This window comes from Aythya marila, assembly GCF_965140915.1.
Source record: "Aythya marila genome assembly, chromosome: 6".
In the NCBI taxonomy this organism is placed as follows: Eukaryota; Metazoa; Chordata; class Aves; order Anseriformes; family Anatidae; genus Aythya; species Aythya marila.
In genome coordinates, this window is record NC_139047.1 from 1364222 (window position 1) to 1388603 (window position 24382).

General features: G+C 35.4%; 1 protein-coding gene across 5 annotated transcripts in view; it reads left to right on the plus strand.

The window, feature by feature from the left end:
• The first annotated feature begins 6625 nt into the window (after positions 1–6625).
• RFTN2 (raftlin family member 2) overlaps positions 6626–24382 on the plus strand; it is a 33404-nt gene continuing 15647 nt past the window's right edge. For 2 of the 5 annotated variants that reach the window (XM_082764142.1, XM_082764143.1), the window contains exons 1-6: positions 6882–7355; positions 12202–12385; positions 14299–14410; positions 16362–16674; positions 19411–19611; positions 23501–23622. In XM_082764142.1, the coding sequence (XP_082620268.1) occupies positions 7217–7355; positions 12202–12385; positions 14299–14410; positions 16362–16674; positions 19411–19611; positions 23501–23622 (1071 nt within the window). In that variant the 5' untranslated portion in view covers positions 6882–7216. Of the gene's footprint in view, positions 6728–6881; positions 7356–7699; positions 7842–8095; positions 8183–12201; positions 12386–14298; positions 14411–16361; positions 16675–19410; positions 19612–23500; positions 23623–24382 lie in introns of those variants that run through there. The other 3 variants (XM_082764141.1, XM_082764145.1, XM_082764144.1) reach the window with 3 other exon arrangements.

Below are 24382 nucleotides of genomic sequence, written 5' to 3' on the forward strand. Positions count from 1 at the left end.
TAAAAGATGATTCTAGCAGTCAATAGTAGTAGTATTGTGCAGGAAAAGAGGTGGAAACTGGTGCTGTTCTTACAGTTGTTTGAAATTGTTCTGGAAGGAGATGCCATGTACTTAGTTGCATGTTTACTCAAGTTACTTTATACCTTTACTAGGTAGAAAAAAAAATCTACATGATTTAAACATGATTTGTTTTTAAAAAAATGTGTTGCTGTGGAAGCTGTTGAGATCGTTTTGCCCAACGAGTATCAGATATTTGCAAGTTACTGTGTCCACAGGGATATCAGCATATTTCTGAGGGGCTAAATAGCTGCTGCTCTAGTTTGTCATGTCTTTGAGCCAGTCTGTACCACAAAAAATATCTGTCCAGTTATTCTTCTGTTTTATTTAGATTTTAGAATTCATCGTTATAAATACTACAGAAATTTTGGCACAGCCTCACAATAACTTATTTCCATGAGAGAATTTTTATGTAGTAAATCTTTCTGTAAATGCTATGCTGTCTCTGAAGCTGCCAAAAGAAAGTTGTGTGTTCTGTTAGAGGCTTTTTTCTTGGATCATGAAGCAAATACACATTTGACCCACAATGTGGAAGAGTTAGTCCTAAATCTTTATTTTGGGGATTAGCAGTTTCAGTTTACTAAATATAACTTCCCTGTTCCTAGAGTGGTTTAGGGATAGAAGAGGTAAATTTCCTAACAAGTTCTATATTGAAAATGTGCTCACGGGGAAGACTTTTAAACTAATAGCTTGAAAATGTGTAAATATTGTGCAGTCATTTACACATCTATCAGCTTAAGTTGCATCTAATGCAAATACAAAATGTCCTTTATTTCTGTTTATTGGAACAGATGTTAGATTGTTGCTAATGAGTTGATTCCATGACCTTTGCTTCAAAGAATATTTACTTCGTTTTTACTTCCATATGAACTTGATCATTTGGAAGGATATTCAGCATTAAAAACAGAAGTCTACCCACAGTGTTCTGCTGCAAGGTCTATAACTTCAGTCTGGAGGTATCAGTTGTTAGGATTATATCACCAGGTCTTAACAATGCTTCATTTTGTTCTGACACCTAGAAAACACCAAGATGAATCACTGGTAGGTGGTTTTCCTTCAGGAACCACAGATTGCTGTTGAAACATTGATGGTTCTCCATTCATATTGTAGTTTACCTTTCTTTAAGATGTCTGCCAACAATGAAGGCATAACATGAATTACTAGTAGCTAAACCTTTAAGCTCTCAGTAGTTGAAATCCTATCTTAGTAATTCAGGTACCTCAATTGTGTCTGACTTCTGTAATTTATTACAGGAATACACTAATTTACACTAAGAAGACTACACGATTTTCTCACAGGTGGTGTCTAAAATTGCATTATTTTGATACTGTAGCTTCCAAGATTTTTAAAATCTCATAGGCTACACAGTATTACCTTCCTACTGCTTAAAATTTTCATAAAAATTTTCATTAAAATTTTTCAAAATTTTCATAATTCATATACTTCTATACAGAATTCATCTAGTTAAGTGCAGATATTTAGATTCCTCCCTGTGATTTTGGGTTTGGAGAAGGGTTAACATCTCCTTTGGACCTCTGTAGTTTCCCTTTGGTAGCTGTAGGAGGGTTCAGATTAGGAATAGGGTCCCTGGACACTCGGTAGCTGATGGCAAATAATCATCTTTGTCTTTGTGCACTGCTTGTCACATAGTAGCAAACCAAATTAATTTTCTGATTTCCACTTCCTGAGAATTTAGTGACCCTTGCTAGTATTGTTTATTTTCTACTGAACTAGCTGTTACAGTGTTTTTAGCAACTGTTGTTTGTTTAGTGATATATTTACATGGTCAAGTGCTAATTCTAACATTCTGTTAAGTAATGCTGGCTAACAACCTGTAGATTTACAGAATTTATCTCTCCCTTGTGTTTTTATGTATTTGATCAAGGATTGGTTCTTGCATTAAGTAGAATTTTCTGGTTCCCTAATGTTTCGAGTTCCTGCTACTTCTAATCTTAAGCACCAGAAGTCCATTCATCATCCCTGTAAAACAGTTTACATATTTCATATTAAAGTGATTATTTGTATTCTGAAATGTGTTTTTCAAATAGTTCAGTCAATGAGGAAACTACATTCTGCAAAACCTTGCAGAATACATGGCAGAATACATAGTTTTTAACAGTTTGTAAATGTAAGAAGTTATAAGGGTGTGAAATAGTGGGTGTTCAGTTGTTTTTTACTGTAAAAATTACAGTAAAATAGATTTCTAGCTTTGTAATGTTGAGCTGTTACAGTAGTTTAAATTCACCTGGTATAAAATTTCCTTCGGTTCTGTTTCCTATTTAAAAGATACACATAGTAAATCAATACATTAAAGGTCTAAAATATAATGTTAGTGTCTCAATACGCATATACAATCCTGTACATGGTAGGCAAATCCTTAAAGCTTTTATTCAGAAAATCTAAATAGAAATACAGAAAGCAAAACAGTAATATGTGGCTCTAATTTTAACAATGTTTAGTAATGAAGCTAATATGTAATGGAGAAGTACGTGTCTTGTTAGACACATACTTGTCACTGTAGACTTCTTGAGCCACAAATAATTAGAAAATATTGAAATTAAGTTTGAGGGCTTCCTATGGTCATTTTACCTCTCTGTCCATCGGTGGAGCTCTAGTCTACGTAAGTGTGTATATTAAATGTAAGCAAAATGCTGTTCATAAAATTTCTAATTGTTTTTTAATCAGATTAGTAAACGAGGACATCCAGTTTGGTTTGAAAATGCATGATTTTATTTAACTGCATAGTTTCATTCAATACTGTATTGCAGGTTCAGAGGATCTAGTCAATTGTAGCCTTGTTAAATGAGATACAGTGGATGTATGTAGATAAATGTGTAATAAATTTGTAGGTCTTATGTTAGAGAACTGTTCATGGCTTCGTAAATCCAAAGCTCCTTCTGTTGAAGCTGTTTGTGATGCAGCAGTAAGCAAGAAACAAACAAAGTTTCTGTGGTTTGTAACTTCTAGTAAAGTTCTGCTTTAGTAGCTGAAAGTTTAATGCAAATACATTGGTCCCTGTATACTGTTTGAATTGTAATTTGTTTATTTAATTGTAGCATACATTAATAGTTGAAACAGTTCTAGAAAAATGTGAAAAATTGAATTGATGAGCTTTTATCATTAAACTAAGCTTCTGCAGTCATCAAAACAAACTATTGTCATCTAATTCTACTTTTTAGAATATTTAAGTTAAATATTAATACAGAAAACCTGGCATTTCTGCTCGAAGCTAACATGTTTAACAAGACTGTTGTTCCTGTTGCATTCACAAAATTGTTCCTTTTAGGGGAAGAAAAAAAAAAAGATAAAAAGACCTGTGTGAGACAAGATAAAAGGGGTGGGTCAAAGTGGTTGTAGTGAAATGATTCTACAGAAAATTAACTAAATGACAGTGCTTTGTTTTAGTTTCTCTTAAAAATAATAGTTTTAATAGTTCTTGAAGGTAGAGATGTGAAAATTATTTGGCTATTGAATTGCAGTATTTTTCATATTTTTCTAATGGAAATTTTTCTTTTTTTTTTTTTTAAAGTGTTTTTTTCTCATTGTCCTTTGCCAAGCAAAACCTTTACTTTTTCCTGGAGTCATAAAAATTAAAAAAAAAATAACCATAAAAAGAAATACAGAGAGGGACTATGAAGTGCAAAATTGTTGCAATTTGTGAATAATATTACTTAGTTAATGCACTGTCTCTGATTCCTGTAGTTGCTCAGTTAGCCTCAGGTTTTGGAGCTATTTGACTAATTTAGCTCTGGTTTCTAATTCATCCTCTTGAGTCTTAGTATTTCTGTCCTCTGCTAAAAACATTGTGTCAGGGATGACTACACTGTAGCAGATGATCGTGCTTATTTTTCTCAGTATTGCTCAAATACACCTTTGTAAGCTGCAATCACAGCTGCTAAGAAAAGCTGCTACTGGGAAATTTTCTTGGTCCAAATGTTATTTTACATCTTGGCTTTGGCAGGGGAGCTAAGAGTAAACTGTTTTGTTTCTTGCTAGTTGAGTCACTTTGGGGCCTAGTGAAATCTTTATAAACAGAAGTGCCTTATTCTGTAGGTAACTGGTACATTTTTAAGGTATTTGTATTTCCGATGATCGCAACTCTTTAACCTACACAATAGAAATGGTTCTATTTTTCTATAGAAAAGGCTGTGCAGCTTGTAATACCTGAATTTATTCCAGGTAAGCTCATCGGCTCAAGTGTTAGAGTGAGTAATCTCACAGAAGTGCTCTTGGTGATGGAGACTCCAGCTGGTTCTAAATCACTTGGCTGAGGAGGAGTTAGTTCCCACGACTGTGATACCACTTACAGATTTCATAGGCCTTCTTAGGAGTCCAGCTTCAGTTTCCCATTTCATCAGAATGAAAACTGTTACGGGATCCTGGAAGCTTTTCACAGAGGCAGAGTCACTTTGGGTTAATTGCCCCATGGTTTGGTCAGGCCGTGGCCTATCTCTGCCTTTTCAGAAGTCTAAAACTGATGCTGAGCTTGGATGAGTGAGTCTCATGTGCTCTTCCCGTGGGAGCTGCTGTGAGTGACACACCTCAGTGAATCCCAGCGTAGGGTGGGGACCTCTTCCTTCCCTGGTACCACTTCCCAGAACCTTTGCATTTTGAGTCACCGCAGCGGGCAGTTTTGCTGCAGAACCTTGTTGCAAAATGGATCTAAAAACAAAACCCTTCTTGAAGCACCTCTTGAAGCCAGAAATGTTATAAACTTGTTTCTCTCCAAACAGGTCCAGGTGTCTTGGTGCAGATTTGAACTCCTGTGAGGAATACTGCTCATTTTGGTTTGGTTTTGTTTCCTTTGTTCTGCTGTGTGCTCAGTCATTGCATTGGTTCAGTCCAGTGACTTCTGAGTCAAGTCTTTAATAGTAGCTATTGAAGGATTTCCAGTTTGGAAGCTTGTAACTACTTGACTAATCTGGGGTTACCTAAAATAAGGATCATCATTTTTATCCATAAGTGTTTCTGCATTGATGTCAAAAAGGGCTTGTTTATACTATGAAAAATCCTGTCTTGGAGAGAGGGTTGGAATCTGATTTAAGCCTTGCTACAAAGAGTTCAAATTACAGCATTCTGGCCTCATTTAAAAACAAAGCTATCTTCAGTTAAATTAAAAAAAAAAAAAAAAAAAAAAAAAGCAAACAGCTGGCAACTAGACTAGTGTTGCAAAAAGGTTTCTTCACTTGCTGCTATTTCCACTTCTGTCATGACTTTATACAAGATCTTAAGACCCTTGTGGAATCAGACAGCAGGATTCTCCAAGTTGACCGGACCATTACGTGGATGTTTGGGATAGCAGCAGTTCATGGATGACCTTTTGTGGAGAAAAAAAAAAAAAAAGTATTTGGAAACAATTTTTGTGTAAGCAGATATTCAGGAAGCTGGAGAACTTAATTGTTTAATTGATATGTTCTCCTTTGTTTTAATCAAGAAGACAACACAGGAATTTCCTCTTTGTTTCAGTACCTGGGATTTATTTTTTTTTAAGACTGTAAGATTGAATTGGTGATGTTGCATAGGCTCTGCACTCAGTGATTATTCAATTATTCCAAAATTAAGTAACTTTAAACTATAATGTGGATTTCAAAGGTAAATCGTTCCTGGTAAGCTACTTAAAGTTACATCACTTTGCTTATAGGAGAACAGGAAGAAAACCCCAAGTGGTTAATGTCTAAATCACATTGACTGATTATAGAAAATGTGGGCAATTCTGATAAGACTAATAGCATACAGTGAATAAAAATATATAAAGCTTTTAAAATCCAAATACATGGATTATCCAAAATGGATTAATTTGAATCTCTGGTTTCCTCTGGATGATTCTGAATTTTTCTAGATGCAGTCTAAAAGCAAAAAACTTGTATTATCAAACTGCCCATCCCTGCAGTAACAGTACCTCAAAAAATCACTCACTGTTCCTTTTTTCCACGTGTGTTGTTGTGGTCTGCATCAGGGCTCATACAGTTGCAAGTTATTTGCAGTAGTTAATGTGAGAGTACTGAGTGCTTATGTTAGGTAGTGGTAAGCTTTCTTTATTATTATTTTTTAATGAATTAAAGGAACATATACCGGGCCCTTAAAATTACACTAAATTTTCAGGACTTGAAGAAAAAGATACATAGGGAGCAGAGCGGAACATCTGCTGTTGCAGCTGAGGTCAGCCTGATGGAGGAGAGGACTTGTTCCATACCCGTGAAAAAGGGGGCAGAAGGTCTTGTAACTATGTTCATATTAGCTTGAAAAGGACTTTGTGATTTGAACGTCAGTGTTAGTTGTTAGTGTTGATCAAAACCAATTACATAAGCTGATTTTAGTGATGTAGATGCATATTGTAATCACATGATTTTCTTGAGAAGAAGCTCCTTTACTACATGGTTTTACATTATTACAGTATATTACATTATGTTCATGTTTTTCTTTGGAAGAAAGTTCCTGCGGAAAGGAAATGGGAACTAAACTTTGAAATCTAAAATAAGGACTAAACTGCTTTTCATTTACTTTTCTGCCCTTTGAGATGCCAGAAGTAATTTCCTCTTGAAGCTGACTTCCTTTCTGGAAATGATTTTCGTCTCCAACCATGTTGAGGCTCTTTTCTCATTCTTTCATACTGACTAACTTGCTTTTTTTTCCTCTGACTTGCTGCTGCATTTGAGTAGTACTTCTGGAGGTAAGTAATTACTTACAAACAGGTTTCTCTATAACTTTCTTTTTCAGTTCTTGTCTTCCCCCCACCCACCCACCGCCCCTCCTTCCTGCCCAGTCAGTCTAGAAGGACAAACAAAGCACTATTGGTGTCCTCTGCAAGGGAGCACTGATAGGGGGCTGGCTGTAAATTGACGTGGCATGGAAAATCTCTGCTAGTTTCTAGCAGCTCTAACATCGCTGCAAAATCAAGCCTACTCATACTAAGTTTGTAGCTTGAAAACATTACAGGCTTACTGTTTATATATACATACAAGAAAATGAATGGAAAGTACCCTCATCTTTTGATTTGGGAAGCAGACTTTTTCTGTATTTGGATTTACAGCTAATAGAAAACAAAATCAAAGGGAATTGATTACTTTTTTTTTTTTTTTTTTTTTTTTTTTTTTGTGAGCAGCAGATCTTGTTGCTTCCCCCTCCTTTTCCTGCGATTTAATCATTTGCAGATCTTGCCATGGGGTGCGGACTGAGAAAGCTGGAAGACCCAGATGATAGCAGCCCTGGAAAAATTTTTTCTACGTTGAAGAGACCACAAGTTGAAACAAAGACAGAATCTGCTTATGAATATGTATTGCTGGATTTTACATTAGAAGGTAATTTCTGTTATATCTGTTGTTATTCTGAAAACGTAAGGAATAGGATTTAACTTTGTTCTGTTTTGTCTGAGTTGTAGTAAAACTTACATACTTTTATCCAAGCTAGCCCAAATGTAAGACTTTTATTTTGAAACACAAATCATGACGAAGGTCTTCACTTAGATAAAATTACAATGGAAACTGCTGAAGTATTTTTAACAACAAAACCGTCCAAATTACACAACTGTCCTTGTTAAGGAAGCTGGCTAAAAACTGTTAGAGATTTTCCTAGTTTCCTATGAGTCAGATACTGCTATCCTTACTCACTTCGAATAGCAATTGTCTGAATTTAGTGTGACTGTTCAGAAAATACACTGTGCCTGAGCAAGGGTAACAGAATGCTGAATAACTGAATAACAGTTTCTTAAAATGCGTTCAACTTCGGAAAACAGGCTGTCATTGTCCTCGTGACTTTGTGCAGAAGCAAGTCTATTTCTTAGCTGTGTAAGTAATAGTCTTCTCTCTTATGCCCACCCCAGCCTTTTGGTGGATGTTTTAGTAAGAGTATTATAGTTGTTTTTTCTTTTTTTTTTTTTCTTTTTTTCTTTTTTTTTTTTTGCAAACGCTCTATTTATAGTTGCTGAATAGGCTTTTGAAATTGTGACCGAAGTGAGACAAAATTTGTATGCGTAGCTGGAGGCAGACAGTGCTCTGTGGGATACTTCCTTCCCGAGGGTGTCCCGTCTCTAACAGAGCTACTCCCTGTTCCAGAAAGTTGAAAACATAAACAAGCCCAGATGGCTGCCCTCGGAGAACAGACAGCTCAGTTTTGCAGTCACTTCGTGGTAACTTGGCATTTTACAAGAACTGAATCTACTGGAAATTCTTGATAGCGAGGATTTAAAGTGCATGTGATAGCTAGAGGCATTTGATAAAGGGAGAAAGTGTAAATGAATGTCTTGTTATGTGTTCAGGAACTTCTTTACAAACAAAACCTGGCCTCTGTTTAGTTTTCTTTTCAAATTAAAGGAATGCAGTTATATTTTTATTTAAAATGTATTTGGCTGTTCACTGAAGAACTATAAGAACTAACCGAAACAGCATTTTACAGAGTTACAATACTTGACAGCAAGTATGGCTCTTTATTTACACATAGTGACATGAGTTTCTCATTGGTTTATTCTTTTTGGAGAGACAAAACTTTGGGCAGGTAGTAGTGGTAACGTACGGGAAATAAAGCTGGACCCCCTAATGTATATGTGAATTACCTATTAATCTACTAATAATAGAAAAAATAATAAAACTTACCTTTTGTGACTAAAGTGTGTTTGGTGTTCTTAAATAGTCTGTGTTCTAGAGAGTTTTGCTCTATTTTGAAGTAACGAGCTTCTGGAAATACTTCGTAAAGGGTCTGTTTTAAAGAAGGTTGTGGCTTTAAGAAAAATCATATTAAACAGTGTCAATAAAGGTCTATTTTTGCATTATGTTAATAACCTATTGTTACAGCAGTAAAGATTCATTTCATAAGTGCTTAGCTTCAGTGACGTACTGTGGAGTTATGAATGCTAAATAACATTGGCAGAGAGAAATTTTGAATGATTGCCTGACTGCTTTTAGGCACTAACTGTAAGCAGTTAGATTTAGTACATATCATTCTGTTGGATGGTTTTAGCTGCATGCGCATAATTAACTTTTTTTTTCATTTGAGGTCTCTGAAGAGGTAAGATCATGAATGAATACAGGCAAAAATGCTGTACACTGTCTTTCTTGGAGGCATTTCTGAATGTTGTTTGCTTGTGAAACATGGGGATTGGCTGAGATACTGTAGAAAATCTGTTGAACTACTTTTTTTTTTTTTCTAACCCATTCAACTCATTCACATAGTTGCTTCTATTCAAGTATTCTTGGGCTAAATGAAGCTTAAGGAAGAGCCTATTATCATGTCAGACCAGTTAGTTTTCAGTATGCTGTGAAGTTTTATGTTATATCTTCATGGCACTCTGTTGACTTCCAGAGCAAGATCTTCCCCAGCATCTGAGATTGTTGTTCTGTTGAGTGACATATTGAATCTGGAACCAAGTAAAACAGAAAATCTTATCTGAATATATTTAAGATCCTAGAGTAAGCTATAGCCTGCATTCAGATAAAAGTACAGCAAGCATAAATGCATTATATTTCAGTATAATATTCTGTATTCTCTGCTTCATCAGATTTATGATATATGGAGTTGAAATGGTCCTGCTAGGGAGACTTTCAGGAGTTCCTGATCTTTTTTCAAGTTGTGGTGCAGATAAGGTCAACCATGCTCTTGTCTAAATCTGCTTGTTGGAGTCCACGAGCATCTTAACTAGTTATTAACAGTATGTTTTACCTTGATTTGTCTCTTCTTGTTTACCCAAATATTCCCATCCCTACTGCGTAAATGAGTTCTGAGTTCCATGGAGGTACTTGTGCGAAAGAAGAATCACGGCCAAGAAGAATACAGCCAGGCTTGCATTTGCAGGGGTTCAGTGGACTCTGAAATGTAATTTTAAATGCTTGTCAAAGATAGGAAATACAATGGTTTCAGTCACGAGGCATATCTCACTTACAAAAACTTATTTTTGGAGATGAGTTTAAACATAAAGTAGGGATAGCATAAATATTCCTACTTAAGGAAAAAGCTTACAGCTTTTCCAGAACTCTCCTACTAGGGAGAGAAGGAATATTGATGCAAGCGTATTGCATTTCAGCCCACTAAAATGACACGCTGCAAAGTTTTTGTCACTCTGAATAACAGTATGAATATGTATGGAGTAGCTGTTTTGTCATCATCTCCAAAGCTTACTATACAATTAGCCAGCTAGCTGTAGTGGGAATTTTCAGTTAAGGCAATTGGAAAATCACTGAAGTGATGATCGTGTTGCATCCATACCTGATTTTTTGGCTTGTGTGTGCTGTAGAGCAGTTATTTCTTCAATAAATATTTAATGTCTCTGGGATTTATTCTGGGTAGAATTATGGGATAGAGGTGTTGTAGGGCAAAATATCATCCGTCTGTTGAAGAGAGGTCTGTAATGCAGTGTGCTTAAAAAAACAAGTGTAAATATTCCTATTGTAGTGAAGTTCCAACCGTGAGTTGTAAGGTAGCTCCAGAAAGTGAAACAACCCAGTGCTATGACTGAGAGTGGTAGAGTTTATGTTAATAGGTTGTTGGATAGCTATCAGCAATAAACTATCAATATATATGCTGATGTTGCTTTTTGATGGTGTGCAGTTCACTCTGTACACGATATTTTGGTTCTTGATAGCTTTTTTTGAGCTGGTAAAGGCTTTACAGTAAGAGTCAAAGTAGCAGTTTTATTTTTTTCCATTCCTTTTTCACTTTAATAAAAGCTTTTATGCAAAAGCATACATTTGAATACTATAAATGTTTTGTTGGTTTTTTTTTTATGTTTTTGTTTTTTTTTTGTTGATGTTTTGTGTGTTTTTTTTTAATGTCGATTTTTTTTTTTAAAGAATGCGAGGTTCTCTGTAATGAGTATATATATCAGTATTATCCCCACTTTATACTTGGAAAACAGTACAGTGATTTAAGCTTCACAGAAAACATATCACTCAACCAGCAAAAATCTAATTCTGTTTATTAGAATAAAAGTGTTGGCAAAATAAATATTCATATATAGTAGGTTTATGATACTTTAAACCAGTAGGGTAAGAAGATTTTGTGACTTGCTGTGTCTTTGGTAAACTCCTTAAAATTTATTGCTATTGTGCATGTATAGGATTGGCATGTAGATAAAGGAGGAGGTAAGAACATTAAGGAATACATTTACGAAGTGGTGAGTTTTGCAGAGAGAGGGACCTGTCAGAATATGAAAAGGGTGTGCATCACTTGCAGCAGAGGTAACTGACAGAGACCATCAAATTCCAGATCAAGCTGCCTTATTGTGAGAGGCCACATCTGTGAAGGATGAAATTGTTGATGTTGGCAAATACATGTGTATGCTAGCAAAATTACTCTTAAGTTACTGTCTGTAACTTAATATTATTATTAATGTAAATTAATATTAACTAGTTGCTTAGTGGAGGCTCTGAGAGCATCTATAATTACAGTTGGAGTTGAGAGGAACAGGAAATGCTGATAGTCAGGCTCACTGTGGCAAAGCATGTAAACTACTACCAGTGCACAGTCTTCCCTTTTCTCTGTGCAAAAACTGTGGACCAGACCACAGACCACCCCCTGGTTTTTGCCAACTACTGTGTGGTACCTGGCTGTTACCTGTTGGTCAGAAATGCTTGCATACACCCAGAGGTATCCAGCTTAGAATTTAGTGATACCATTTAGCTTACTGTGATATGGATTTAAGTCTACTTGAGGACATAATTGTGTATATTTTAAAATTTCAACCTACAATCCACAGATGACTTCTAAGGGATCCAAAAAATGTGTTTGAGGAAAACAAACCTGTTTTTCTAGAATTAAATTAATTTTGTGGAAGTTTACCTCTCGGGTAGGGTTAAAGTATACTGCTGCAGTATGCTTAAGTCTTTGACTAGACAAAATAGTTGCTTAATGTCCAGACCAATTGCGTGTTTAGATGTTGATGCAGTTCTTAAATTAGCTTGACAAAGCTAGGTCCAACGAAGTATTGCCAAATAGATTACAAATAGATCATGTTGTCTCCTAAAAAATACGTGTTTCACCTAGTTGTATACTTCATAATCACAGTGAGTCTCTTTTTTCTTGTGCAAAGAGGACTTTACCTTGTTAATAAATGCCTTGGCATAGGTTTTGTGTGGTTTACATCAAAGGAACTCACTTCAAAGTGTCTGTACATACACAGTATAATGTGCTTCTCTTCTGTTTTTTCAATGCTTTTAGCTTCCTCAAGTCCTGAAGTTATCAAAATCAGTTCTGTGTTGGATATAACATCTAAGGTGGAAGAATATTACAACAAAGGATATGTCGTAGGAGCTATTCATCCTATTCTACTGCCAATTGGACATAGAAGGAATTTCCCTGCAAGTCATATGTATCGGGTGGTACTTTCAAGATTAAAATTAAGGTAACAGTGAAATAATTTAATTATATGGGCCCATTACTTAAGTTATTTTTAAGAGGGTTGTTCATCATGCATAGTTTATTAACTTACGATAAATACCTCCAAGAATCAAGTAACTGTTCCTTATCTAGAAAGGTGACCAACTTAATAATGTTCTTTTAATTAACCCCAAGTACAAGATGAAACAAAACACTAGGAGACTAATAAGCTGCATTTAATTCCCTCACATCTATCTTGTCTTGTTTTCAACATTTTTCTTTTCACTTTTTCCATAAGAGCACTAGTCAGTAAAAGGTACCTGTAAAGTGTAAAATGCTCACAGTTCCTCAGAGAGAATCATTTAACCTTGTTATGAAGGAAGTACTCTGTGACTGGGGAGGCTGTACAAAAGCTTGTTTTTTTTTCAGTGAGGAGAGAGTCAAGAGTTTGTTTTCATTCCAACTTCCATAATCTTGCTTGTTACTTCTGGTTTTGCTGCATTGTAATCACCATGTGATCATAAGGAAAATATACAAAGAAATATTACAGTTAGCTCCTTTAACTGCAACGAAAACAACCTTTTTGTTCTTGAGTAACTAGAAAAGTGGATTTCATGTTGTACTGAGAGGTGTGATGGTTCCCCTTCCATCTCAAGTCCTGGTGTGATGCACAGAGGTTTGTTCAGCTTCTCTGGGAAATCTCCAAGGATGTACCTCTGAAGGTGCTCCCTGCCACTCCTGCAGTTCTATAAAATGTAGTTCATTTGAGGGAGATTCTCCATCAAATGTTTTGACGAAACAAGCATTGCCCATGGTATGGCATTTGCTTCTCATACATCTTACTTTCATAAATTCACGTGAAGGCAAGGTGAATGTTGTCCATATGGACAGATGCTTAAAGAAAAAGGCAGAATACTTGCTTTCTGGAGCTGAGCTTTCTGAGAGCTGACACTGCCAGTGCTCAGCTCCCTCGACACACCTAATCTCTGTAGACGTGGGATCCTTATGAAGTTGTCAGTTTAACTGGTAGGCCCTTGAACAGGTGAAGGACAAGAACCAGCAGCCTCCTTCTGAAACTGCTGGCTGTAAGTACCTGACTGCATTTGCAGATGCCATATGTACATACCTCTGTTGGGTTTCCTGCAGGTGGATGCACCTTCTCCAGCAACTATCTTGAAAGTAACCTTTTTATATTCGAACATACTTAATTGATGTTTCACTCCAAAGCTTGAGTGAAAGAAACAGCAAAGAAATCCATACTACATTGATGATGTACAACAAATGTTATACGATCAACAACAGAACTTACTTTCAATAAAAAATGATGAATGTTATTCTTTAAAATAGAAATTAAAGCTTGTAGGATTCTGAAATATAGGAGTGAAATAAACACTGTGTAACCCAAAGGGATTTGTAGTACACTGTGTTTCTGGCATGTACCTGCACTGTTTTTACATACAGTAGCTGTAACTCCGCTTTAATTGCTAAAAATAAGCAGCGGTATATTAACAGTGTAAAAGTACCATTTCGTTTCGTAGCATAGTGCTTTTCTTGCAAAACTGATACTTTGTTTTGTGCTTGCTGCATTTAAAGCTCTTATCTGTACTTTTTGCATTTGGAAGTACGTTTTGGACACATTTGCTAGGAAGACTGTTGTTTTTTCAGTAAAGCTGAGTTTCAGAAGATGTTTGTAAACCATCTTGAAATGACATTTCTGTTAAATACTAACATTCTTATCCTGACATTTTAATACACAGCACACTCTACTTTATATAAAACATAATGAAGCACCGAAAAATGTTGAGTTTTAAATGGGGAAAAGCATTGCCAGGATTTAATTCATAACCTTTACACCAAAAGAAAAGAACTATATATGCCAGCATTTGCCCAAGTTAGCAGCAAACTACTGACAAAGACTGCTTTCTTTCTGTGTTCTAGCCAGAAGCATGCAGCACCCAGAGGACAAAGGCACCCCAGGCTGGTGATTGAGGAATGTCCTTTAACGCATGAAACACTGACAAATGAGGTAGTGAAAGAACTTTTAGAAAAGGTAATGGAATTTTGTGGTTGTTTGTTGTTGTTTGTTTGTTTTGATTTAGTTTCTTTTTAAACATCTCTTCAGATATTTCTTTCTCCCATACATGTAGGTAGTTGTCAATGATTGGAGGCTTATGGTTCTGTTTAGGTTTTTAACTTTGCTTTTGTTTTATAGAAGCTACCAAGTGCTTTCTGTGTGCAAAAAGAGTTCATTTTCTTCACTAATTGCTTTTTGGAATTTAGAATTTATTACTGAACCATGGAAGGTTTCGGGAGACTGATCACTTACAGCACTGGAAACAGAAGCAGGCCCAAATTTTCACTCAGTCTTCATAAAATGCTTGCTTGATAGCTTCTTCTGGAATTAGTGTTACAAAAAAAAAATTATGATGTTCTGTGTTACGTTCAGTAAGAATAACATACATTAACATATTGATTTTCTAAGTACATTTTTTTTCTTCTTCAAATTTAGTATATACAGTAATCGGTAATGGTATTAAAATATTTCCTTGGCACAACTTCTGAAAATATTGTAAAGTTAAAGAAAAGTAAACTTCCACTGAAATACAAGCCCTAGTTCCAGTTTTTTTGTTTCACTTCCTCTACAAAATTGAAGACTTGCTGAAACAGGAAATTATTGTTATTGTAAGAGTTTGAGTGTTATCTTTTACATGAGTTGCGAAAGAAAAAAGCAGACGAAAAAGCATACTGGCAATTCTTAATGATCACTGAAATTACCAGAGTTGTTTAAAGTTTCTAAAGATTTTTTTGAATTTTTCAGGTGTTCAAAATTTAAAATTGTGTTCCATTTATACCATGTGTGTATTGCCATGTTTGTTGTATAGTATACGAAACACTTAAAAGTATAAAACAAAGCAACAGCAAAAAAAAAAAAAAAAAAAAAAACACAAATTAAGCAATTAAGCAGTGATTCTGTCTTGCGAGAAAATCTGGAAAAGCTACATGAAATGGATCTGATTTTAAAATATTCCTATTAAAATGTAAATTTACATTTTTATTAAGAAAATACATGTATATTTTCTTGAACCCTTAAGAATTTGTGGCATTGGGGGGTTGTCAGTTATAGGACGTCTTTTTGCAGCTTCATATAATCATAATGATGGCTGAATTTTGATACATGGTAAAGTTACTGTTGTGTATGTGTAATGGTGATAAACAGTATCACTTCAGTCAGATGTGATGCTAAAAAAGCATTGTAGCACCATCAGTTATTTGAGTTAATCACTCTAAATAGTTTACATGGGTTAACTAGGTAGATAGAGATCCTGCCTTCTCTGCCCTTGCTAACTGAGTATTTCCCGGGTGATTTCTGTGCTCTGGGCTGGGCTTTTTGTGTGTTCCTGGGAAGACTTTGTTGCAGTGGGATCACCTTCAAAGGTGGAAGTGCTTCTTATCCCAAGCAAAAATTTCCTTCCAAGAACATTCCACCGATTGCATATTCTCTGCAGTTGTATTTTAAGATTCCAGAAGAGGGGAAAAAGAAACACCACTGGCTAAATGTAAGAGTTAGTAATCATAGTGGAACTGGAATCACACTTTTAGAGGAATGGTATTCCTCTAACCATCCTCTAACCAATCTACCGTGAAATTTCTGGAAACATTCCTCCACCAGTATACTGTCTGTCACTGTGATGTAGTAAGTGAAATACTTTGGGTTTGTCCTAGTTGAAGGAATTTATGTACACTGAAGTCATTAACAGTGTTGGCCACCCTTCTTGGCCTGAGCCCAAAGACATGCTGGAAGGCTTCTGTTTACTTTAAAAACACAGCCATACAGCCAACATATATAGACAAGCTACACTTCCATAGTACTGTGTCCTTGGATGTCCTTGAAAATCAGCAAATTAGTAAACAGAACATGCATTTTAGATGTTTTGGGGAAAAAAAAAAGTTGCACACTATCTTAAAACCACTTTACAGATCAATTTGTGTTTTACATGCAGGTTAATGAAGCAGCTAAACGAGGAAAGAAGTTTGTGGGCTTTGTAACACAACATTTTCCTCAACCTAAAGCCTGTAATGGAACAAGCACAGATGGAAATGCAGAGCTGGAATCAACACTGGGCAGAAGACACAGGGAACCCAGAAGAAGAATTTCTGATGAAGACTACAAAAACTGGAATGAAAGGTCACTGTGTGGTCACTCATCTGAGAGTGGGAATGAAGAGGAAATGCAAGCAGAGAGTGGACTGTTACAGGATGCAGATTTCCAGTTTGGAAAAGAAGTCAGTTCTGTTAAGCCACAAGAAGGAGACGGTAATGAATTCTGTTTGTTTATTGCAGAAATAAGATATGTTCTTGAGTTGTTTTAAGAAGCAGTAGGAAAAAAATAACAGAACAGCATATTCTGTCATCAAGTACCGGTTTTGGAAGATGCATCTTCCTTAAGTGCATGTGTACTTCCAAAAAAGTCACCATTGAGGAACCAGAAGAATTATGTACCTTCTGCTTTATATATCTGAACTATGATGATGATGATGATAATAATAATAATAATAATAATAATAATAATAAAGGTGTTCTTCTGGTTTTAAATGTGGTGCAAACAGGTAACTTTTTGCTTGATATGTGTTGTAAGCATATAGCAAGAAAAATGTGATGCAGTTATTCTAAAATGTTTCCCAAAGACATTGGTTTTTACCTACTCCTAATATTGAACCATAAATTTGTAAGGGATATCCAAGCATATGCTGTAATGAAACCAGTTGTCCTGTGTGTTTTAAATCTGACAACAAAGGGATCCCCTTCTGTTTAGAAACATAATTTTGTGTGCTTCTAGCCAACTCACATCACATACAGCAAACAAATCCATTAATAATGGATTCTTTCTGGTTAACATGCCTTCAAGAAATATTCTGAAAGAGATCACTAAACTAATGCATTGACCATGTAATCAAAGAGGATAATTGTTCCAAAATGAATTTACACTAGAGAAAATGAAGCATTGGAAAGTTGCTTACTTAGGAAGGGAAAGTGTAATTGAAAGATGTTGGTGCTGTGGTAGAAGACTTAATTGTACAGGAATCTGTAAGATAAATCGTGTGGTCTTCACAAGTTACTGCCTGAAACAATGATTCCTGATACTGAGGCACTAAGCCCTTCACATTTACTAGGAAGAAAAGGTGAAAAGGAAGAAGTAACCTAATGCATGAGAACTAATGCATTATAGGAACTAAAGCATTACAGTATAGAAAGCAAGGCAGCATGAAATTTTCATTTAAGATTGAATTTTGATACAATAGGGTCTTCTGTGATGTTCCAGACATGTTTTAATTGCTCTCAAAAGCAACCTCTTCACTTTCTTGTTAAAGAGTTAAGCACCTCTCTAGTTGGTAGACTGTCAGGATAATGACTCTATGCACTGAGATAATCAATGTCCCTCTTATTTTTAACACTTGAATTAAAGCAGTTCTTTTACAACATGCTGGGCTGTTAGAGCACGATCTGTTAAACCTTAACTCTTTCCTTGCAGCTTGAGACAGTGGGCTTGCTATACATAGTAGAACATAGATCCTGTAAGGAAAAAGGAGAAAACTCACAGTTGAGTTTTGGTTCGTGCATGCAAGTGTAACCAGGTGGATTACCAACCACTGCAGCCCCTAGATGCAGAGTTCTCAGGAAATTCTAAACTTCTAAAAGTTTGGCAGGAATATACCTATCCTCTCTACTACTAGTCAGTAAAGTTATTGGAAGTTTTAAGACAAATTTTCTGAAAATGTAAACACCTTTCCTTGTAAATGTTGTGGTTAACCATCCTTTTAAAAAATACTGATAGGAATTTTCAAAAATTTTTCTTAATAGGAAAATCAAGCTTTACCAAGATAAACACATTAATGGTAGCACCTCCACCTGTAGAGGTGACAAAATACAACTGTATAGGAAGAAAAGTCATCTCATAGTGATGGAGTTCAGTAATTTGTCCTGAATTTACTCTCTTATTTCAGATGCCTTATGTGTTATTACCCACTCCAAAAGGTTTCTCGTAGAAATTGATTAAAACTACTTAAAGTCCAAATAATGCTTTGAAAATCTTTCTCTATTTCTGGAGCTTAGAGAGACTAGTGTCTTAACTGGGATCATCTAAACCAGGTTCGTCTGGTTTGGCAATGTGAATACTTCTGCTTTCTAGAGGTTTGTGTTGATTTAGGCTGCTCAGAAGTTGTAGTAGTAGACATAATCACAGGGAATTTTTTTGCAATTGCTTTGTTTTTTCCCTGCAACAGTGACCCAGACATGACTGTACTTGTGTCATGTTCTTCCTTTTTAAAATACATTTATTTAGCTAAGACTTCCTAACTCATCACCAGTGAATACCTAAAATACTATGGATTTCTGAATTTACTTTTTTTGAATATTTGACTTTTTGTAACATCACTGTATTAATGGCTGGATGTGAGAAGCATCTGTGAATACACAGATCTTGTTTGTTTTGCATACACTCATACTCTCATCAGTTACTGTGTGGTAAACCCCAGTATGGAGCTGATTATACTGGTACTTAAATCATCTGCAAAAAAAGAATGAGTAAAAAGGCTATACAAGGCATTCATCATATGTAAAAATTTAGAAAAATGTTTTTAATTTCAGTTAGTCATTCTGAATATTTGTAGTCAAAAGTTTCATGAGTGACAGAAATATAGCCTATTTCCACTGGGTTTTCTCTTGAATCTACTATATTTTCCCCTATGCAAAACCCACCTACCTAGAAGGTGGTCCAGCAACAACCCAACTACAGTATGTTCAAAGTTCTGTTGTGTACTATAGCTTACCCTCCTCACAGCTCATCCTGTTGTTTGGTTTTTTTGTTTGTTTTGTTTTGTTTTATTTTCTGGTGTTGAGGGCTCTAGGTGAATAAAGTTGCATAAGGAAGCAATTTGTAAAACTGATACTTAAAAATACAAAAGCAGGCTGAAATAAGAAGATAATATTTTTGAGAGCTCTGTCTTCCAGAGGCTCATTTTTCTTCTTTTTTTTTTTCTTTTCTTTTCTCAGACAAGCTGTATACAGTCTTCAATGTTTTTGATGATGACTCTACCTGCTGGACCTATCATGAGGGCATCTTGTCCATGAAAGTAACAAGAAAGGGACCAGTTATTAGTACACTGGAAGCAGACTGGCTAGAACTAACTACATTTTATTATAAACAAGGATTATCCTTAACAGATTCTTTTGTACACTGGGAAACTTCTAAAGGTGAGCACTATCCCGCAATATCTGGAAGCTTTTACTTATTCATGTGGATCTATTTATTTTGCAAAAAGTAGATGCATGTTGGTGTGAAGGGCAATTTGTAAATGTGTTCAGATAGTCTTTGTAAATTTGTAGAATTTCCTTCCCTGAAAAGGAAATACTGTTGTTTTTTGTGCAGTTGCAGCTCTGAATAATTGCAATTTCTGCTTTTTTAATCAAATTTGGGATTTTCAAAGCATGAAAGGAGTGTAGCATTATAATGAAATAAACCTGTTGCGCTAGTTCTGTTTTCTTTTTCTCTTTTTAAAGGGAAAAGATAATAGAAAAATTATTAGATGCATTTCAGTTGTGTTCTGCTGCTTCTCACTCTAGACACTGTGCTGTGCTTGGAATATTTCTAATGAGACAAAAAAGCGCCTTCTGTTCTTCTTGTGCTTACTGCACCATTAAGATTTAAGCAAAGTAAGACTTTCCACACTTCCTCCTTTCTTCAGTTCTGTGCTAGGCTTAAAATTCTTACCAAAACCCTGAGTTGAATTAATTTGATTGTTTATCCTGAAGCTTCAGATCCATCATCTTTCTATAGGTGGTTCTGGTTGGATTTGGACACATGCACTAAGTAGAGAAATCTGCTTTTGCTCTTACCCTTAACTGTAGGCAGATTCTCCAGCATTTTTTCATGAAGGTGGGAGAGGGAAGTGTTCCCTGGTCCCTCCTGCTTCTTGCTCTCTTCTGCAGGAGCCTACAAGCTCATTTAGCACGCTAAAATTGTTAGAACCATAGAGCTTCAGGCTACAGGATTTCTCCTCAGATTCCTAAATTGTCTTGTTCCTTCTGCCAGTTTCAATTTGATCACAGTTTTTCCCTGAAGGGAACCTCCTAGCTCTTTCAGAACTCCTATGTGATCAAGAGATTCATGCTTCCTTTTTCTGATGTTCTGATTAAAAATAATAATGCAATCAGCATTCACTTTGCAAGGCTTGGGTTAGTGAAGGGCTGAATTTAAAAAAAAAAAAAAAGTTTAACTTCTAAAGATTTTATGTTTAAATATGTGTTCTTCAAAAATCGAACCCTGACAAAATAAGAGCTTGATTTTATATATATCTGTGTGTGTGTGTGTGTATTTTTTTTTTCTTCTCGGTAACTTAGCCTTGAATGTTAATTATATTTCTATAGCTCAGCAACAAAGTAAATTTAGTAATTTGCCAGAATCTGTGAAGGAACACAAGTGCATCGACATCATTATATTTCTATCAAGTTGAATTTGTCAGCTATTCTCTCTCAAATTGCATATTTTTTTGCATATAAACCGTTGAATGGCACAGTTTGTATTGGCCATCCATTTTTCTTGAACTATAATTCCTATCTATTGAAGTCAGTGGAAGAACAAAGATTCCTTTGGGGGAGGAGAGGTGAGAAATCTGACTGCTGGTTTTCAATAGTTTTTTTTAGAGCTGGAAAATAACTCTTTGGAGATACATTACAATTCACCAAGGGTTTTTTCAGCAGCTGTTGAAATGAATCTTTGCAGCTGTTGTCCAAAAACAGTTTTTGCAATCTTTCCGTTCCCCTGTTGCTGTCTGCTTTTTTTCTGTGTGCATAACTGTCCCAGCTTTAATACCCAGGTTATGACTGACTTAGGGATTTCATGCGGCCTCTTTGCAGCAGTTGCTGCTTGCTTCTTCAGCCCCACGTGGCTGGGATGTATTTCAGTGACACACATGGGTGTGACGCTGCTGAATTCTGCTGGAAGTATTCAAAGGCACAACCCTCTACATGGATGGCATTCTGTAGCTGATCAAGTGTCTGTAACCGCAGTATAAGATTACTTTAGCTGCTGAGTTCATAAGCTAAAATATTTTTTCATGAGATGAACATTGAAGAGTTTTATAACCAGTTAAAAACTGGGCTTTTTAGGGGAAAAAAAGTGTTTAAATTTTCACACTCATCACCAGAATTGCACTTCTTGTATGTTTGCATGTGCATTCAATTGTCATCTTTATCTTAGTTTTTAAGTTTGCTTTTAGTTTGCAAGGTATCTACAGCAGCAGTTGTCCTTCTATATTGATGTAGTGAAATGAGCAAGTTTTAGATAATGTTTTAATATAACTGAAAACAATGGATGCAGGTAAAGCAGCTGCAGAAATTTTCATTTTGCTTGGATGTTGTATGGAGTAAACAGAATTCTGTTGCTAACATGATCAAAATGCAATTCCCAATTCAAGGCAGGTACAAATTCGAAAGAATTAAGTCATTTTTAATTCTCAATGACAACCAAAACAGAAGGGAGTCATACAAGTAATCCAGGTAAGTTCTTTTTTAGCTCCATTTGGGTCAAGGTAGTGTTGCTTCTGTTTGTTGCTACCTTGCAGGTTCTCATAATCATAGAAGTACTTAAGATTGATAGGAGTGCTGTGATGACACTTTTGCTTTTTCTATTTAGCTTTATCTGCCAGCCAGTGTCTTTTTTTTTTTTTAATAATATTAACAAGGATAAACCAGATGTTATTTTGACATAAGTTTCGACTTAACCATTTGTCTCAAAAGCCACTTAGTGGAGGTGCCTTGCTTCAATAATGCATTAAAATTCAGAGTTATATTATCATGATTTAAAAAAAAAAAATCTAGCATGTTAAACGTGTTACTGGTTGATGATTATAAGTATCTGCCTAAACACTGAAGACAGGTTCAAATTCATTAATTAATGAGATTGAGAATTTATGAACTGTTAGGAACTCTGCAGGTGTTCATGTTTGTGCCTGAAGCCATATATTCAGTATCTGCACTGTATTTGCATATATTCTAGAAATAAAATAACATGTTCGGTAGCTTTACAAAAGCATGGGATACAGATACGTAAGTATCTAAATAATCATAGCTCAATGTAAGTAAGTTTCTTATATGCAATATAGGAAAAATAAAGATAATATGAATAAATGCTCAGTGTCTTACAGTACATTAACAAGCATATTGGTAAAACAAGTAAAACAACAACAACAAAACAGGACTTCCTGTTTGACTTGGAAAACTTCCATGCTGGTCTGGTCCAATTTTAAAGCCAGAGCAGTTGTATTACATAGCTTTGCTTTGCTAGACACCTTTTAAGCTTATTTCTGCCACTGAAGCTGTGGCAAATAGTCATCTCTTTACATATTTGTGCAATATTGGAGAGGATTTAAACCTGATATTTTGAGGAATGCATAATTTTTCAGTTTAAATTTAGTTTAATTGTTTAGGATAGCTAGTTGGCAAGGTAGAACTGCACAAAAGGCTTCCTTATTGCACTTAGGAGAAGAGACAGAAAATGAATTAATATTTCATGCACAGCTTTAGTTTGGGCTAACTGGATACTGTTAGACTTCCACAAGTAAGTCAGGGAGGTATTCTCTGAAATGTCCTTCACATCAGGAATCTTCCTACAATCACTTCTCTTTCAAGCTTTTCCTTTGGCCATTTATGTATTTATTTAAGTAACTGTAGCAAGACTTTACACTTCATGCTTCATTTATCTTTACAGTCTCTCCCACCACACCAAAAGCCACATTTATTGTTAGGCATACAGTATTGGAGTTGAATAAAGAGGTTTTGTGCCTGTTTGCTGCAGGGGATATGTTGAATATGGGAAACGTGAACTCAGAGTTTCTTTAGAGAAAATGAAACAGTTCATAGCTCAATTTGTATTGAAAAGGGGGTTTTGAATAATAAATTGACTTGTATGCTTCGTGAAATTGTAATTAGATGCAGAAAGAACTTGGAGTTATTTGCTGTCTTAGTTCCATTTCATTTGAAGGACTGTTCAGTGGGAAAATATAAGCCCACGTGTAAGCCCATATCTCAGTAAGATACTGAGCTAAAAACTTATATTTTAGCTTATGTTTGTCTTTGTTTGCAGGTGATTATTTGCCCAAATCTTTAGAAGGAATATTTATCTACGAAGAAGAAGGTGCTGGGGTTCCAGGTTCTAACCGGAAAGGAAATGATGCAATAGTAGTTGAACAATGGACAGTTATTGAGGTAAATTGGTAATTATTTAGCAACACAATTTCCTACTTCTAGCTTGCTTTGTTTGTTTCTGTAGAATGACTGTACCAGTATTTGATAAACATTTTAGGATGATTTCTTTAAGCCACCTGAATAAACTAAACTAGCCTTGAATCATAAAAATGAGGTCAGGCCTGTGCCCATTAGTCATATGCATAAAAGAAATGCACTGCAGAAGTACTGGCTTGACGCTCGTAAATGTTGATATTCAGACCAAAACAGACCTAATTTCAGCAAGTGCAGCTCCACTGACAATGTATTCTTAAATAAAGGGGAAGTCAAACTTGGAATTAGAACAGAAAACTGATACTGTATGAGTTAAGTAGAGTTTTCAGATGTATGTTCTTAGTAAAAATATTACTTTTAAATATCAAAAGACTTATTTTTCTTAGTAAAGTTACATATGAATTAGTGGAGGATGCTACGGACTTACTCTTAAAATTCTCAGCAATAAATACATTTACTTATGTGAACAGACCTGGCACAAGACTAAAGCCTAAAAATAAATAAATAAAAGTACAAGTAGGCCTATAGCTAGGTGAGATGCTTGTTACTCAGATTGGAAGTAAAAACCTAAATATATCAATTGAGAAATAATTTCTGCTGTTTTAAAAACTTGTGTTTTAGGAGCTGATTTAGCAACATGACAAATTTAACAAGATAGATGTGCTTTGAGTGTCGTACTGAATCAGGACTCGTATCTAAAGTTAATATTCCTCTGATTATCTAATCT